Source organism: Sceloporus occidentalis, unplaced genomic scaffold (assembly GCF_023333645.1).
Source record: "Sceloporus occidentalis isolate IW3139 unplaced genomic scaffold, rSceOcc1.0.p SCAF_8, whole genome shotgun sequence".
Lineage (NCBI taxonomy): Eukaryota > Metazoa > Chordata > Lepidosauria > Squamata > Phrynosomatidae > Sceloporus > Sceloporus occidentalis.
The window spans coordinates 14,931,971-14,951,156 of record NW_028316988.1 but is presented as its reverse complement, the minus strand read 5'-3'; the positions used below and the strand labels follow the sequence as shown (position 1 = coordinate 14,951,156).

General features: G+C 45.4%; 1 protein-coding gene across 2 annotated transcripts in view; it reads right to left on the bottom strand.

The window, feature by feature from the left end:
* ASTN2 (astrotactin 2) overlaps positions 1-19,186 on the bottom strand; it is a 321,258-nt gene that overhangs the window by 39,743 nt on the left and 262,329 nt on the right. For both annotated transcript variants that reach the window (XM_089534892.1, XM_089534893.1), the window contains exons 18-19: positions 11,235-11,368; positions 10,843-10,991 (exon numbers count right to left, since the gene is read on the bottom strand). In XM_089534892.1, coding sequence (XP_089391018.1) covers positions 10,843-10,991; positions 11,235-11,368 — 283 coding nt within the window. The remainder of the gene's footprint in view (positions 1-10,842; positions 10,992-11,234; positions 11,369-19,186) is intronic.

Sequence of the window (19,186 nt, the reverse complement as noted above, 5' to 3'; positions counted from 1 at the left end):
GGACTGTTGAGTTCAGATATTTTGACTATGCAGCAGTTCTTATGGAGGTCACCTCTATTTTCAGCATCAGTACTTATCATAAGTAACTATTTCTATCTGTAACTTATTGTGGGGATGATACTTTCTTTTTGCGATAGCACAGCCCATCCCAGGAGAACGCAAACTGAGGCTGAGACAAAGACGCAAATCCTTCTCCCTTGTTACTACCACCATGTTTTGTTGCTTCTCAGGTTCAAATGCAAACCAGTGTTCTCCAGCCTTCCCTGATGCCTGAATATTCATGGTGGGTGGGTATGTGCGCTCAAGTCACCTGTCAACCTATGGTGACCCCATGAATGCCATAGGGTTTTTTTAAACAAGGGATGCTCAGAGGTAGTTTTGCCAGTTCCTTCATGGACCCAGGGCTTATTAGCTGGATAATGCACAGACATTTTGACAATGGGGAAATGAAACTTTGCATACATTCCTTAGCTAACAAGCAAAACAATCTGGCGTCTGCTTCTTTCTTTTACCCCCCTCTCACTCCCCTTCCTCCCCCGAAACATCATCCTCAGGAGGCAACCCTTTGGATGGAGATAGTTGCCAGTAGACTTTGGGCCAAGAATGGGGAGCAGAACGGCGTTGTGTGTACAGAAACGTATGATATACGGGAAGAACAACAGAAAACTTAATCATTCAAGTATCTACTCTCCAGCCAAATTCAAAGCATACCAGATTGCATTCCCTGGGTTTGGGACTGAGTGGGCTTCCCACTGCTCTGGAATCCAGATTCTGGGAGGAAAACATTGAAAGGCAACCCATAATCCTGCCATCACTCCTTTATGGAGGAAAAATAGCATAACCAAAGAAGATCTTAATCCAGAAGCTCCAGGGTTACCAATTTAGCCTTGATTGGTGTTTTTATGCAACCTTGCTCTGGGAATTTTGTCTAGTAGAAGAATTTTGTCCAGCAAACAGTTCTTTACTCTGCAGCCTTTGATCTAGAACTACTGATTTCCTTTTGCACTGAGTTGTTGTTGCTGCTGTTGTTGTTTAGTGCAATTTCTCCTGACCTATATACACCTGTGGAGAACAGATGTAGAACCTTCTGAGAAAGTCTAGATCAATGTTTCCCAAACTTTGTGGTCTTCTACATGTTTCGGACTAAATGATCGACATTGATGGCTGGGAGTATAATAAAATACAAATGATCTCCCATGTTAGGATGCAGACTCTTCTTTAACTATTGTTCGCCCAAAAGTAATGCCAAAAATATTGCTCACCCAAAAGAAACGCCAAAATTAATGTTAATCAATAGTTAGCTAGTGATTTGTTGTACCTGTTTGGACTGAAAAAGAAGGGGGAAAGGAAGAGGAGGAAAGATGAAGAAGTGCGTGAAGTGAACATTGGGTGAAGTGAGCTTATCCTACACTACGCAAGGTGACATTTCACTAACTTTATTTATTTTTACTAGCACTTTAGAAAAATACAAAAGTAGGTTGAAATAATCTGGACATAGACTACTCAGAGCGGGAGATCTGGGAGCTTGCAATCCTCCATAAGCGTAGAAAGAAAGAGCGCAACCTTCTCAAGTAGCAACATGCTGGCATTTGGTTGCAGTGCTACATTCTGCCAACTCCCAATCACCGAACCACTGACTGGCTGGAGGTGAATTTGTTCAGCAGAGAGAGAAAATCTCGGGGTAAGGAGTAAGAAGGAAAGGCTATGTGTGCATTTCAAAGGAGGCCGTACTAGGAGACTCAAAGAGGTTGCCAAACGGAGCCATCCAACCCAGTCCAAGCTGGAAGAGTGGTCAGTGCATGAGATGCTCTCAGGGAATCGCCTTGGGACTCTGACTCAGCCGGACCCCACTTGTCATTCCTTCCTGTCATGAGTCACGGTGCCTCCTCTGTGTCTGGCAGGTAGCAATCCTTCCAATGCTTCCAGCCCTCAACAAATTGCATCCCCACCCCCTTGCAATTTTGGCTCAGAGATGTTCCTGGCCAGAAGGTAGGACGCCACAACTCCACCCTGCCCTATGTGCACATAGTCCAAGTGAGCAAGCAAGAAGCCATAGGTCTCAGGTCAGCATGGGCGGGCTGGTCAGTTTCAAAGAAAGCAATATATAAACAGAAAGACGGCTGCTAAGCAGGAGGCTGTAGATGAGGAGACCCGGATTGGGCCTCCTCTCCATCCCAGCCAAAGCAGAAATGGCACGGCGTCATTACTCAGGGTCATTTCCCCCCTCCTTTCATGGGAGATGGGTAAGAAAAGAGAAATGCAAATTGAGAAGCAGGAAGAGGTGCGGAGAGAACAGCGAGGCGGAATGCGCGACAATCCCAGCCAGCTAGTATGGAAATCGACAATACTATCCCATGCATAAATAAAGGCTGTTGAATACTATGGAGGTCACTTCCAAGTAACAGGAGGAGGACTGTGGCCTAAGTGAGATGTCTGGCCATCCCTTTGCCCTTCACATGTACATACCCCAGTTTTAATAAGAAGAGAGTAGAACCAGGACACTAAAGGAAGAGTGAAAACAACTTCTATTTCTGCCGAAGACCTTGGCCCAGCTTATTCTATTTACAAACCGAGGCCTTTTCCAAAACAAGCTGTAGGAATAATGTAGTTTGATGCCGCTTTAACCTCCATGGCTCAATGCTATGGAGCCCTGGGATTTGTAGCCAACTGTTGCTAGATATGCACCTACTCAGAGGCAACCATGACCTAAATCCAACTGTTATTCCCAATTAGAGCAGAACCATTGATAGCAATGGGAACCTAGAGACTTCACATAGGTGTAAATTCCTTTATTAAATGGGTCTACACTAGCTCAGACTAACAATTGGGTTTAGGCCTGGGTTTTGAAATGTTTGATGAAAATGAATTAGCACAACTAGTGGAAAGTTCATTTGCAACAAAGCGTTCAATCTCTGTCACGTTCCAGCTATTGATACTGGGTTTTTGAAAGAGGTTGTGCAAGAATCGAAGACTAAGAATAGAAAAAAAGGCTCCGTTATCAGTGGCAGTTATTGCACTATAATGCAGGATGTGTGTTTCTGGACAGCTAAGACCACCGACTCGGACAGCTTTAAAAAGGGATTAGGTGGAATCCGGCAGGATAAGTCTATCGCTGATTAGAAGCCCTGATGGCTCTAGGTTGCCACTCATATCTGAGACAATTTGCATCTGGAGAACATTTGTGGGGGAACGCAAACAAGAGGGCAGGGCCACACTCTTTCATTTCTTCCAAATCCCATGATGGTTTATGGCAATACAACACTGGAAAAACAATGGCCAGAATCCTGCTGATTGGTCTCAGTCAGAGTAGGTTTACTGACTCCGTACCCGAATGGTGAGTGATTAGAATTATAGGATCGTAGAATCGTAGAATCATAAACTTGGAAGAGACCCCAAAGGTCATCCAGTCCAACCCCATTCTGTCATGCAGGGAGACACAATCGAAGCACTCCCAACAGACGGCCATCCAGCCTCTGTTTAAAAACTTCCAAAGAAGCAGACTCCACCACACTCCAAAACAACATGCAAGACTGTGGGAGAGCAGAGATGGGTGCAAAATGCCCCTGACATTTTGCAAACCATGTGGGCATGGATGAAGCATTCCAACTGAAGCAGGGAAAATGTCAGTGCAAAGCAGGAAAGATGTCTGAATTGCTCAGCGAGACAGGTTACTGGTCATAGATGCAAACGTATTAAGCCCTGAAATGAGGTCTAGAAGTGTCCAAAGATGGGAGCAGATGGGACTCTGGTTTCCCCCTCCTCTGTCCGATCCCAATCTCTCTCTTTCTCTTGCATCTGCTAAGAAGGAAAAAACCCCAAACAGTTAATAGACTACAAGGTTTCCATGCATCCTGGGCCGCACATTGCCTGCCTTCCCTTTAACGTGCCCCTTTGCCTTCCTTCGGCAGCAGCAGCAACTGGGAAGCTGTGACTGCTCTACACCACTGACACCTCTGCTGCTCTGGAAACCCATGAACTATTTGAGAAAGGTCAGCTGGCAGCCTTCGTTGCCCTTTTCATTCCTCTTTGCTTCGGATGGTGCAGGAGCACCCTCTGTTGGCCCAGCACTTGTGTGCCTTCAAGTCCTTTCTGACTTGTGGCGACCCTAGGGCAAACCTGCCATGGGGTTTTCTTGGCAAGATTTGTTCAGCAGAGGTTTGCCACGGCCTTCCCCTGAGGCTTAGAGCATACAGCTTGCCCAAGATCACCCAGTGGATTCAATGGCTGAGTGGAGAACCAAACCCTGATCTCCAAAGTTATAGTCCAACACCCAAACCATTAAGCCATGCAGGCTCCAGTCTTGCAAAGTGTTCTCTTCATTCTCATCTTTCTACCCCAGGGGTGGCCAACATGTGGACCAGGGACTGCGTATGGGCCTCAATGATGTTTGGATATAGGTCTCTATTAGAATCATAGAGTTAGAAGAGACCACAAGGGCCATCCATTTCAAACTGCCCCCCCTCCCCGTGGCACAAGAGGTCTCCATCAGAGAAGGCTCAATAAGACTACAAGACTAGAAATCCCTGAATTCCCTAGCACTGAGCTGTGACCATTAAAGCAGTGCCAACCTGCATTAATTGTGCAGTGTGGCTGCAGCCTCTGATGTTCTTCCTTATTCTGGTGGAAGAGGAGCCAGAGTCCTCAAATGTCAAAAGCTAAACCCATTTTCAGAAATCGGCTAAGGGCACACTATAGCAAAGCCTATGTACGCTTGGGCTCTGTTAATAAGAAAGTATGTATGTGTATGAGAAAGAGAGAGAAAGAGCAAGAGGGATTGAGAGAGTTTTAAACTGACTCACTCCGTGTGACAAATGTGGCAACCAACAAATGCCTGCCTCTAATTGGACCCGACAAACCCTAATGAAAATGAAGATGAAAGAGGCAACCAAAGGCCACATTCATTAGCATCCAGGATGGAACAAGTGGGTTTTCTCCAGAGCCCTCTTGCTCAAGCCATATAGCATTATTCGTTTTCCTTTGGAGAGGTTTCAGCCTGCATGAAAAAATCTCCCCAAGCCTGAACAGAAAGCAGAACATTGTGCTTGCATAGCTCAGTGGGTCCAACCCAGACCAACAGCTGGGTCATCTCCTACTGTCCCTGTCCCAACAGCCCAAGGGAGGACAAAAACTGCTGCATACGTTAATTGTAATAAATGTGGGATCTTCATTATACATGGATAAGTGACAGTGGAGGCGAATCATGATCAGTGGATGAAGTCCCAGCTCCAAGGGTGCCTTCATCCAGTTCTCCATCTGCTAAAGCGGAGGGTTGGGAGTCATCTTGTCACCTCCGTTGAGGAACATGGATATGTTTCTCATATCAGAATGATGGATGGGTTTGGTCTGCCGGTGGCCAAAATTAGAATGGGAGGTAATTACGCTTGCTCCAAAGATGATAAGGAAGGGATAAAAGAGCCTCAAAGCACCTTTCCAGCTCATTATGCTCCAAGTTGGAAGCATGGTTGGTTTATAAAAAAGGACTTTGTCTCTTTCTTCCCCTTTTCTTCCAGCCCTAAGAGGCTTTCTCAGACTTACTCTGGAGGAGTCTGGCAAAGGGCCTGAATGACTGAAAGATGCTGCCTTCAGAGCTCACAAGATCCTATTGAGAGGTGATGTGCCATAATGCCACTGATGTCGCTTTATGGGACTGCAAGGCAACTAATGTATCCAGATAGGTGGCACTGTGCCCTCCACCATTTTAGGACTGCAAGGCAACTAAGGTATCCAGATGGGTGGCACTGTGCCCGCTGCCATTTTGAGAGTGCCAACGACTCCTGTATAACCCAGGGGACATTTGCATTAGGAGGTCTCAAAATATATTTTGCCAATCCAACCACTTCTATAACTGTCTAGTTATGCAAGTCTGTAGTCACCAACGGGATCCCAGCCTGTATCTCCAGCACAAAGCTTCCAGCACCACAGCACATACCTCAACATCACTCTCTCCCAGCTTGCGCACTGCAAGGTCCCTACCTAAAATAACCTCCTAAGGAGGGAACAGTAGCAACACCCAGAACCTGCTGCACCCAAAAAAGTAGCGCTTACAGTTAAACAGAATGAGTACCACCCTGTGGAAAACCTGAGTCAATGGATCATTTAGGCATATAGTTTCAACCACGGCCAAGAATCTCCTCCCTCTTGTTCACTTCCTAGGATACAAATATACATGCAACTGGTAGGTGGCCTGGAAACAACTACGCTTATCCCAGTGGGAGGAGCAGGGGGGGAAATATAAGAGACAGAACAAAACAACCCAATGCACTGTATTTTCAAGTAGGCATGGCACGGCTGGAATAAGAGAGTGTGCTTTGTTCTCCAACAGATTCTTCAGGGCATGCTCTACCACTGAGATCTTCTCCTCCATGGCCTCCCTTCATCCACCATCTTGAAGGAGAGAGAGGCAGGCTAGCTCCACCAGGCCTGCCTGGAAGGAGAAAAGACCTCCCTTCAGCCACCTTCTTGAGGGAGAGAGATTGTATTGTATTGCATTTTTGTACTGTACACCACTGTGATCATTGCGGAATAGCGGTCTATAAATAAAATGTATTATTATTATTATTATTATTATTATTATTATTATTATTATTGTGGACTATTTGTCCATCTCCAGGGATTCCCAAACTTTGCTCCTCCAAATGTTTTTGGACTTCAGCTCCCAGAAGCCCCAGCCAGCTTGGTCAATAGTAAGAAATTTTGGGAACTGAAGTCCAAAACATCCGGAGGAGGAAAGTTTGGAATCACCAACAATATAGTGAATATCTAGGGTCCTGGGTATCAAAGGATGTTCGGCCATCTTCTGCTAAATAAGGGGCTTTTAATGGAGATGTCAGGGACTGAACATGGACCCTTCTGCATGCAAAGTGGATGCTCCAACAGAGAGTGATGGGATTTCCCCCTTCTTTACAGCCCAACATGTGTGTTTACCTATGGAGAGTACATGGGGAGGGATAAGGCTGTCTCTGTTTTGGAAGGTTGTGTTTGGAGAAAATGGGTCTGTTGTGGTGTGTGTACCTGTAAGCACACATGTGAACATGGATGTGTACAAACACACACACACAAGATCAAGGTGGGGAAATGCATGGGGGCCAAGCCGACTCTCCGCTAGGCCATACCCCCTACAGCAAGCCCAAATACTTTTGCAGTCCTTCTCCAAATGGCATCAGAAAGTGAGACTGCACTTTCAGTCACCATTTTGAGAGGGACTGCAGAAGGAAATAGAAGTATTTGGGCTTGCTATAGGGGGGTATGGCCTACTGGATGGCAGGATTGGCCCCCATGCATTTTCCCACCTTGATCTTGTGTGTGTGTGTTTGTACACATCCATGTTCACATGTCATCTGTTATTTTATCTTCTCCTCCACCTCTTGCTTCCTTAAGCTTTTGGGAGCATCTTCCGTTTGCCCTGCTTCAAGGGTTGTGTGCCATCTGGAGTGGCTCCCTGCCTGCAAATCCATCCAGACCCTGTTGTTGTTTGCCGTACCGAACACACACTTGCATTGGTAAACCCTCCCTCCCAGCCCAGGACCCATGACATCATTGTGAATTTGCAAAGGAGAAAGGAAAGGGAGGGGAAGATGCTAGACTCGGTTTCACCAGCTGGAGGCTTATCAAGGACAAATTTTTATCAGACTTAATGGAGCATAGTTTGTTTGTTTTATCCCAATGCGCAGATTAGATTGTGGAACGGCAGCACCCAGGTTTATCAGTTGTCCCAAAGGATGGCCAAGGGTCACGAATCAACTCTAACCGGGGCAGGATTTCACTTTGGCTTGACAAGAGGTGCTTTGTCCCTTAAGTATTTCTAGAGAGGGACACTGGGATGGCAGCAGCTTCCTCCTTATATGAGCCACCTAAAATTTGCCATTTGCGATCTGAAGCCCTAAGAAGGGAAGTCTCAAGCTCCCTGATGCACAATGATACATTTTCTTTGCATGGCCATATCCAATTATTCCCAAACTTTGGTCTTCTAAGTATTTTGGACTTCAGTTCCCAGAAGCGCCATCCAGCTTTGACATCAGTCAGCAATTCTGGGAACTGAAGTGCAAAACATCTGGAGGACCAAAGTTTGGGAACCACTGAGTCTTGTGATTTGCCACTTGGTGCAGCTCAACTCAGATGCTATGATGATAAGGTCAGCAAAAGGAACACTTGTTGTTGTGTGCAAGTTGTTTCCAACTCATGACAACCATAAGGCCACCCTATCATTGGGTTTTCTTGCAAGCTTTTTCAGAGGGGGTTTGCCATTGCCTTTCTTTGAGGCTGAGAGAGTGTGACTTGACCAAGGTCACCCAGTTGGTTTCATGGCCAAGCTGAGAATCGAACCCTGGCCTCTGTAATCTATCACTCAAACCACTATCTCATGGTGGCTCTGAAAGGGATTCTCCTCGAGGTTTCTCTGTGACGTCCTTCCTTTTTAAGGGAAATTATTTTTTTCAAACAAATAGCATCACTTTGTATAGAAGGGGAACAATCCAGCCACCTGTAACCTGTATTGACCAATATTTTCCATTTCTGGAAAAAAACAAATAATGCTGCTTGACACCGCTTTAACTGCCATGGCTCCATGCTATGGGATTCTGGGGTTTGCAGTTTCACAAGGCCTTGAGCCTTCTCAATGAGCTCTGTGGCCATGACAAACTACAAATCACAGAATGCCACCGCATGGAGACAAGGCAGTTAAAAGCAGTGTCAAACTGCATTATTTCTTTTGTGCCGATGCAGCCTAAGAGTGAGAACAAGGCTTAGATGCCATGGAGAAGAGTTCTTGCACTCAGCCTTCCTCCTTTATGATCAGTGATTTCTCTATGTACTGGGGCTCTTCTGTCCACAGAGGAGCAATGCAGACCCCCATACAAACATCTCTTGTTTTCCGTAAATGTCTCTGGATGTAGCCCCAATAGGGCTGGAGGGGGTCTTTCTCATCTCCACTCTTTTGCCTCCTCTAGAGCTTCTCACCCGTCCACCAGCGTAGCACCGGTGCCAGAAAACATTTTTCCAAGGCTCATATTAGTTCCAGATGCTGGTTAGCCATTTTCAGTTTGTGCCTCACCCTGTAAAACACACACACACACACACACACACAAATGCACACTCTCTCCCTTCTTTCAAATGCAGAGCCTGCTCTAAGGAGGATGACATCATCTGCTGCCTTGCGCCTGCCTCACATGCAATCCATTCACAACACAGCAGGGCAGGCGCACACTGAAGCTCAGGGTGCATTCCTGCAGCTGTCATTCAGCATCTCTGGAGGCAAGCGGGACCGTTCTTAACATCTTTCCCCGCTCATGGCCAGCAAAAAGGACATTTCCCCAATCTCCCCCTGAAGGAGACTTATGACTATTGTAGGTGGGACCCACCATAAAATATTGCAACGCTCCCTAAGACGGCTAATATTGCAATGCACCCTATGACTGCAAATACTGCAATGCGCCCTTCCACCCCCCAGCTTTCCAAGTAGCCTGAGTACAGTAGAGTCTATACTCTCCAACATTACACAATGAAAACCAGGACGCATGAGTCCAAGGTATGATCAAAAGGGCAAACATTATCAATGAGGAAGAATATATGAGTTAGGAGAGGCTGCAGCAGTTTCATAACCCTCATTTGATTTTTGACTCCACTTCTTAGAGTTTATTTACAGTGAGCCCTTGGTATCCAGGACCCCCTGTGGATACCAAAATTCATGGATGTTCAAGTCCCATTAAATACTATGTAGAGTAAAATGGTGTCCCTTATATCAAATGGCAAATGGACGGCTGACTGTATTCACTTTGCACTTCTGTAAATTAGGGTGTCCCCCAAAGTCAGATAAAACCTCCCTCAGACATATGGATGCTACTCTTTTGAATACACAAATATCTATACTCAGGAAATGAGTTTGCTAATAGTTTCCTATCAGGGTGTGTTCATGTGTTCACATATCTTGTCTTCCGATTCATGTTCTCCAGCCAGCTACATCCACGCAGCCCAACCAGGTGAAGATTGAAGACTTCCAGATCCATCCCACTGTTATACAACCCAGCTCCACATGTCACATATATGCATCATCCTTCATTCCTCCAGAGTACTCCTCCCCTCATCTTAGGAAGTTTTGATGAAGCAACACAAAGGTCTTTCAAACATGAATTTTGGGCGTGAGCACCACAAGGCAGCGCAGATCATACCTCTCATCCAAACCCTCCCATTTGAAAAGAAGACCTGGCCGAAAACGCAGCACCTTTGACAGAGACAAGGACAACCCAAGTGTCACAAGTATTTGAAAACAACAGTTCAGTGTCCCTGAATTTTCTCAAGGTTTGGGATGTGCTGCCCTCTAGATGTCTTTAAGGGAACCTGCTACAACACAGATAGAGGCCTTAGACAAATTATTTTCATCCTCCCCGTAAAAGCACCTCATGCATTGTCCATTAGCACCAATGAAAAGCTTGCTCCAAAGTCACATCTGTTTCCCTAAAAACATTAGAGACTGGCACACTGGACCTTACTGGGCAACACAAGTCTGCAAAAGTCACTAGAGCCCACAGATGCTGAAGTGATAGGAGGGACATGAACTACAGATGCACCATTGGCTTCGGGCGATGATCCATCTTGCCCTTTGAGCCTGAAGGCATGCTTAAACATCCAAGGATAAATGAAGTACGACTCAATGTGCTTTATCATTTTGAGTAAGAGACACACTCAGTTGATAAAATGGAACGGTAGTCCAATTTCACTGGATGAAACTGCAATTTCACCTTCCCAACACTGGGTTGGTGGGACCAGAAGTGGTTACTTGAAATTCTCTGTGTGTGTTCCAAAGCACTCCGGTTTCCTTTCAAATTGTTACAGGAAGATCCGACTCACCTGTGTAGAGATCAGTGTCCGTGTATTCATCCACCTTCTTATGATGAAGGACGTAGTCAGAGACTTTTGTTCCAATGGCCGGCTGGACATCTTGCCACTCCAAGGAGACAACGGTGCTAGAAGGTTCAACGTTGGGGGAGAGTCGCAACCTGGATTGAACAACAAAAAACAATAAGTCAGATGTTTTTAAAGTCATATTGTATTCTTCTGTGCCTTAGGAAACGGGATTGTGTTTCTACACAAACACATTCATCCTCAGACATTCTTGTGCACAGCTCACATCCCAGCATCCTTCGAGTACAGAAATGTATGCACTGATAATTCCAGTATGCCCAAGATAAGTTGGCTATCTCTCCCTATATATATACACACATACACACACACACACTTACACAGGTTGAGGCAGAGGACTGCAGCTGGGAAGCCCATTCTCATCAAAGGCATTTAGGTCGCATCGGCACCAGTCCTCAATCACGTCTCCTTTTCCCGAACACCAATATGAGCTCATGAGGGCCCCCTTGAAAGCCTGGAAAAAGCAAAGGTGCAGATGGTTAGGAAGAAATAATGAGACAGATCAAATGCTCCATGTTGTACTGAGAGCTGTGTGCATCAGCAGGACACACATGCACATCCTGGCAAGTGGATCTGTGCATGCCCATAGTTGACTATACCGTGGGTCCTTGGTATCTGCCGTGGTTTGGTACCAAATCCATGGATGCTCATGTCCCATTAAATATATTGACATAGTAAACTAATGTGCCTTATATAAAAATCAAATCAAGGTTCACTTTGGGGGATTCACATACATATATACAGAAGGACATTTACCCATTAGTGATAAAGTTGGCTAAGCCTTCTCCAACTTGGCTTGCTAGCTTTCTGTATGCAAGGGTTTTGTTCCATTGCTTGCCATGCCATCTCTACAGCTGGAGTGTGCAGTGATAAAAACCCAGATAAAAATTTCACTCTTTGGCAAGGACTAAGACTTTGTCTTGAGCCAGCTGGTTTTCATGACACAGCATTGCCATGCAAGGCCACTTGAGTAGAAAGCAAGCCTCACTGAACTCAAGAGGACATGCTTCGAAAGAAACACCCCGATGATAGGCCCATGCACCTGGAAAAATAAACTATGCCTGAGAGTGGATCCAGGTGGATCGAAAGCAGTTGTTATTGTTAACTGCAGCCATGTCCACTTCAACCTGGTGACTCTATGAATGAGAGACCAGCTTAGTCATCTTGGCTTCTAGGAAGGCCTCAGGATTGATTTGCCTTTGGACCCATTTAGTGGTCCTTTTGGTAGTTCATGATATCCCCAGACCTTGCCTGCATTTGCAAAGGAGCATCATCACATCTAAAATGAGTTGCTTTTCTTCACGGCAGCTTACTACATTGTCAGCTTTCACAGCAATACACAGAGATAGGAAATACAATGGCAGGGGCAATCCTGGCTTTGGTATGTAAAGAGATCTTGTAGTACTTTTGGGACTAGCTGAAAGAAAGAAGTTGGCGGCATGCGCTTTCATAGAATAACACATCTGAGGAAGTAGATGAAGTCTAGGAAAGCTCATGCTGCCAACTTCTTTCTTTCAGTTAGTCTCAAGGGTGCTACAAGATCTCTTTACATAGGCCTGTTGCAGACTGCCAAAATAAAGCTGCTTGGGGTCTCTTTGGAGATATGCTATTTAAATGATGCATGGGTCCTAAGAGTCCGGAGGTTGCGCCAAAGCCACACTCCATTCCTAAGCACTGGAGTGCAGCTTTGGTGCAGCTTCCGGATTCTTAGAATGCATGCATCATTTAAACGGCATAACTCCAAAGAGGCCCGAAGCAGCTTTATTTTGGCCTGTCTGTAACAGGCCATACTGATTTTACAGACTAACACAGCTATATCTTTGAAGCCTGACTTTAGTATCCAACAATATATTTTTAGACTTGCGAATCTGCTCTAGTTCCTTCCTAGCTGCCCTTCCAAGTCCTAATCTTCTTCTGATTTCTTGACTACAGTCCCAATTCTGATGAATAGCTGCAGACAGTAGTTTAAAAAAAGGGAGAGAGAGGTTTCCTTTAAGGCAGCTATAAAAGGAAAGGATATAAACAGAACCCGGTGCAACACTCCCAACTGTTTTTGGGGTTTTGTCAGTTTCCCCAAACACACAGCTGCCTTGAACAGGGCACCCTGAGTCACTCCCATCTGCCGTTTCTGCCTTCCAGACGCTTGGGAAATGTGCCTGTTTGGGCCAAAAAAGCAAAACAGAGGAAGAGAAGGAACAGAAGCTAAAGAGATATAATCTGATTTCATTTGTGAGATTGAGATCATAACCAAAAGGTCAGAAGTGGGATGGGTCGGGAGGGAGGCAATTTAGAAATTAAATAATCCTTTTCCTTAGGCGGACGGTTGGTAAAGGAAACTGTTATGTGGGCAGGAAAGAAGAAACAGAGGGAGATCAGAAAATAAGGCTGGCCATTCGGGGGGGGGGGGGGGGGCAAATGGTATAGGGCAGTGGTGGCGAACCTATGGCATGTGTGCCAGAAGCGGCACTCAGAGCCCTCTCTGTGGGCACACACTCTGTCACCCCAGCACAGAGTTTGCCAGAGTTTGTTACTAGAAAGCCAGAGAAACGTGGCACTTAAGTGGGCTTTGGGTTGCAGTTTGGGCACTCAGTCTGTAAAAGGTTCACCATCACTGGTAGAGGGGTTTGCTATATTTTGAGCAATAATTTCAAGAGTGCTAGTATTGTTGTTCTCTCCATCTGAGTCATTTTAAACTTTAATGTGACTAGGGTTTTCTTGGCATGTTTCTTCAGAGCGGGTTTGCCATTGGCATCCTCTGGGGCTGAGAAAGCATGACTAGTATAATGATTTTTTAAAAAGGTACTGGTCCCCAATATTGGAATGTCAGTGTGGTGTAGTGGTTTAAGCCTTGGATTACAACTCTGGAGACAAGGCTTTAATTGTATTGTTTTATACATGTTGTTCACCGCCTCCAGCCGAAGTGAGAAGCTCAGGTAAAACTGCTGGTGCTAGAAGGACCACCTGCAGAAGGTGTTGGAGAAGACAGAGCTGAGCGTGCTATACTATATCTCCCTGACTTACAGGAGTTGGCCAACCTCAGATGTGCTCACAGGTGACAATGGCCATGATGGGCATCACTTTCTGACCCAAACAGCAGGACAACAACATGACAAAGAAAAATGAAGGCCCACGAAGAAAGAACTTGGAAGGATGACGGGATTCCAGATGATGAGCCATCGCACATCAGGAATCATGCTGGCTGCCCTCCGCCTCCTAGTGACTAATCCAATCGAGCGTAATTTCTTTTTGTTGCTTACAGTAAGTCCAAGTGCGGAGCGCCTCGGCTTTAAATTAGATCCTGCAGGTACAGCCTGCCTTGCCTCAACCTTTCAGCAAACAAGGTTATCCATCTGATGAATCCTTTAATTCCCCTTATTTAGGGAGAGTTCATGTATGTGCCTTGATGGGGTTATACACTGAGACCCTGAGAGGGCCAGGCTCCCTCACCCCATCCCCTCCTGTGCATCCAGTTCAATTTGCTGGCATTTGTTTATGAAGGAGCATCTGACTGATGTCAAACCCAGCCAGGAGAGGAAAGGGATGGAGGAGGGAGGCGAGCATTGGCTGAGCCGATGGGTCCGGCTCCATTGGGTTGGGGTTTGTTTGCTTTTAATCAGGATTTCAAACAACGGCAAGTGGGTCGAGATGGCAAGGCAAGACTGAGCGAAACCCAACAGGGGGAGTGGAAAGGTGAACGCTCAAGAAGAGTTCAAAGCAGGGCCTCTCCATCTTCAGCAGGCCAATGTTTTTCTTAGAAGGCTTTCCCATAACTGTTGCAGACTCCATAGTCCCTCTGAGGCTCTCCAGTTGACCTTTCAGCCTTTGCTGTAGCCTTCAGGGCAAGGTTATTCATCTCCCCATCCTGCAAAGAATGTGAGGAGAAGACAGATTTCTCCATCCTCTCGGTAGCATGCAGAGACCTCTGTAACACGAGTTTTTGAGCATAAGCGAAAATAACTTGAACTGTACAAGTTGTAAGTTGGACCCTTTGCATTGGCAGGCAGGACAATCCACTGAATTTACCACCTGTGGATCACCGCACCCCATATTATTCAATGGTGGTGAATGCACATGAATGTGCCAATGCATCTTCATGAGCATTGCTGCCATCAAATAATATGGTATGCAGATGTCTGTGGTTTTTGCCATCCATGGGGAAGGGGATGCTTAACCCTTGCAGATGGGAAGGGCCCACTCTATTCTAAAAGTATTCCTCGCCTAAGAAAACCCTATGAAACCCATAGGGTAGCCATACGTTGACAAGTAACTTGAAGGCACATACATATACAGGTGGCAAATGTGCACAATTGGACTGTTGCTCTCAAGTGAGTCAGTTGGTCTACTTAATTTATGACCTCCAGCCCCCAAAGGGAAGATTTGCCAGACTTGAAACAGGCTAGAAATGGCTGTTTTCTAGATGAGGAGTCATCTTATTAGATATATGGCATAATGAATCAGCTAAACACATGCCCAAGCGTACCCATGTAGGCTGGATTGATGGGTCATTCTACCCACCAGCCAGCAATACATTCCATTCATTAGTTTTGACATGATCAAGACACATCCTGCTATATATTAAGCATGTTTATAAACCTAGATGTTAAAGCAAATAAATGGCTTCTCCATGCATCATGCAACCCAAACACAATTGTCTCAAAGGGCAGTTGGTGCGTAATGCTCCTGTTCCAGGAAGGCATAATTTTTTTCTGTTGTTTTTACTCACGACCTGTTTTCTAAGGATCCTGTTTGCAAGGATGGAGGGAGCCTGAGAGCCTTTCTTGGAAGAATTAAAATAAAACCCAATAATATGGCACCCTGTTAAAGGCATATGAAAGTATAAATTAACCAGAGACTTCCACATGACCTTTTTTGGGGTTGTTAAAGAGGTTGGTACTCTTTTCCATTCTTCACAATAGCCAAAGCCTTCCACAGGTTGTGCAGCAATAAGTCTGAATACTGTAAGCTGTCCTGAGAGCCTTTAGGGCTGAAGAGCAGGGTATAAATACCGTAAATAAATAAAAATGAAACAAATAAGTCCCCTGAAAGGTCATTCTATAACTGATGGAGAGTGTATAAAAATGGCTAGCTGTGTCCCTATAGCTGAGACCTCCAGAAGGAAGATGGCAGTGGAAGCTGCTGTTGGTCTGTGTATTCCTATGAGGGATCTTGTGCCACCTTTGAGATCAACTGTGCCAAAGAATTTGTAGCCAAATAGACTTGGTCTACTTCCTCAGATGATGTCACAACCACTAAATAAGATGCACCTGAGGAAGTAAACCAAGTCTACCAAAGCTTATGCTACACTTTCGTTCACACAATGAGTCTCATAGGTGCTACAAGAACGCTTTGCATGCTGATATTCCAGACGAACAGAGCCATGTCTCTGAATTCTGGCCTTATTTATGCTTCTTAGACATGGGTCAGTATCCAGCTATCCTTCAATTTTTGGATCTACGCAGTTTCACAGTATGGTCAAATGTGACATATAATATATATATGAGAGAGAAACCCTCATGTTCTTGGAGGACCATCCCCAAACAGCTCTATGAGGACTGAGCATCCTCACTGGGAAATTGAAGCAAGGATTTGGTGACGTATGCTAGAGCATCCTGGAAGCACTGAACCCTACAATGCTGTATTTCACTTCCTATTCATTCACTCAATCAATTCTCTGATCTCCCTGTTTCCAAACCAACCAACTCATAGCAAAGGATTGGTGGGTTTCTTCCTGGAACAATTAGGATTTGTAACTTTTCTCTACAGTCGTTCCTAAAATGGCACACAAGAGCTTCCATTTTATCCTATGAAGCAAGTTAGGCTAGAAGAGAGTGAATGCCTGAATTCAGGGCCTCACTGCTCCCAGGTTGTTGTTGTTTTTAAACCTCTAATCTCTAACACAACACTTGTGAAGTAAACCCCAGGGTTGAACTGACGAAGCCCTGGTTGAATGATGAGAAGAAGTACTGGAAGTACCTAGCCAAGTGCTTCCAGATGCAACATTCATTGACTTCCAGATGCAATGGTTTTTGCTTAACTTTGCATGGGGACTCCGGTATTCTTTAGATGGAAGGCGAGCGGCGAGTGGAATTCAACAATGCTCAAACCTTCAAGGATGAAAAATAACAAACCATCTCTCCAGCTGGGGGATGCGTCCCAGGACCATGAGACCTTGCATCTACAAAGCCTGCTTCCAGCTTCACAAGCAAAGGATGATGAAGTTTCTCTCCTCTTCTTGGCAGGTGACCTCATCTTTCTAGCGTTCACGCCCTTCTCTCCTCCGGCGTTCGGACCCCGGGGAGCCATCTCTCCAGAAGTTCAACCCGGGAAGAGATTTCAGCATCCTGCCAGAAAAGGTCAGTGTTGGAACAAACCCAAGGCGGGCAGCCTGCGCTGGTCTCTGTTCTTGAGCTGGACCAGAGGGAACAGAAGACCTCAACGGAAAACTTGTTTTGCATCCTTTTGACGTCGCCGCCACCTCCGATGCGAAACATAGGCTTAGAGCGCAGTTTTGGCTTTGTTGCCATTGTTGCTAGTTCTCTTCTGTGCATTTGTGCACATGTGTAGGATGTTACTGTGATTTCTTTATATTATAAATAGCTGTTGATAAAATATTCTACTGTTCTACATTACCAGAAAGCAGGGTTGGTCAACCACAATCCCCTGGACCCTTAGAGCAATTACATTCTAGGGTGGCTGTCCATCTATCCAAAGGAATGTGGATCATTAGAAGATGGATTGCTGAAGATAGATTTAGCTGTGTTCAAGCTGCCTAGTGTTTCAAGGTTTCCCATAAAACCAACAAGTGAGAATGAGAACCGAAGGAAGAAGGTGGGGTGGGGATGTTTCAAGCCTTATCTTTGCTCTACAGAATTCAAAACACATTTGCTTGTGCTAATTCAGCCCCCATGGAGGCAAAGGCTGTCAATGGAGAATGATTAAGAACCTGAAGGAGGTTAGCTGTCTTCGCAGCTCTTGGGAAGGGTCTTCTCCATCTGACCTCCAGGGTCTTGGACATCTCATGGTCAGCAATTTTTTTTAATCTTCTCCTCCCTTTTATGACCTTCTATCACCCCCAATACCAACCCAACCCTCCCCAATACTTAACTCTGAAACCTGTCAGTAGATAGGCTAGTTAAGACTAAGCTTGTTCTGCTTCTCATGGCCTCAGGGTCAAGTTGGATTGGATGTCTTTCTCACCAGTTTTGCAATAGTTCAGTGAAAATGGCTGGGGCAGCACCTACTATGCTCAATGTGGGCCGAGCCACTCTCCAAACATTCATGTACTGCTGCTACACAACAACTGACTTTTTCCTATATCATAGAATCAGAAAATTGGAAGGAGTCCCATAGGCCACTGAGTCCAGACCCTTGGCCAGTTCAGGAACTCTAGCTAGAACATCTCCAACAGGTAGCTATACAAACTTTTTTTTAAGACGTCCAGAAAAAGAGACCCCATTGCCTCCCCAGGTCACTGGTTCCATTGCCAAAGCATTGTTACTGTTGAGAAGTTCCTGCTAATGTTCAACTGAAACCTACCCTCCTGTAACTTTAAACCATTAGACCTGGTCCTACTGTCTGGCGCAGCAGAGGACAAACCTGCATCCTCTTCTTTGTGACAACTCTTCGGATATTGAAGGTGGGGGAACGCAATCATATCATCTCCCAATCCAACCTTCTCCAGGCTGAATATGCCGAACTACTTCAACCTTTCCTTGTCCATGTTTTGTTCTTGAGGGATCCAACTAGGATTGTCTCCTAGAACCTACTTGGAGATGGTGGAAACCAAGCCTGGAACCTTTTCAAGACCTTCAGAGGCACAAACCAAGAAAGACAAATATCAAGGACCCGAGATAAATGAATGACGGAGCAAGCAAAAGAAAGGAGAGGACAGGAGAGAAGAGGAGAGAAGAAAATCTGTGATACTCCACACTTTTCAAGATCACTTGTATCAATAGGCACATGTTTGTGATTCCTTGCCACAAATTCTTGAAGGCAGAGCGAAACAAATGAAGACTGGAAGTGGAAACCCTGCCAGCATCTGCTCCTAACTAGTCAGGGAGTTCATTTACTAGCTCAGAGATCCTCATAAAGTGACCCATTTCCCTGCCAAGCAGCCAAATGGACCCCAGGCCTGCCTGCTTTTCTTTTATAAGGAGAAAAAAACCAATGGACTTTTTGCCTGTTACTGCAAGATTTGGTCCTCCTGCAGTCCTGTACCTTTAAGTTCAGGCTGCCTCTCTGTTTCCAGAACAACTATCTGCTGTGCAACGGC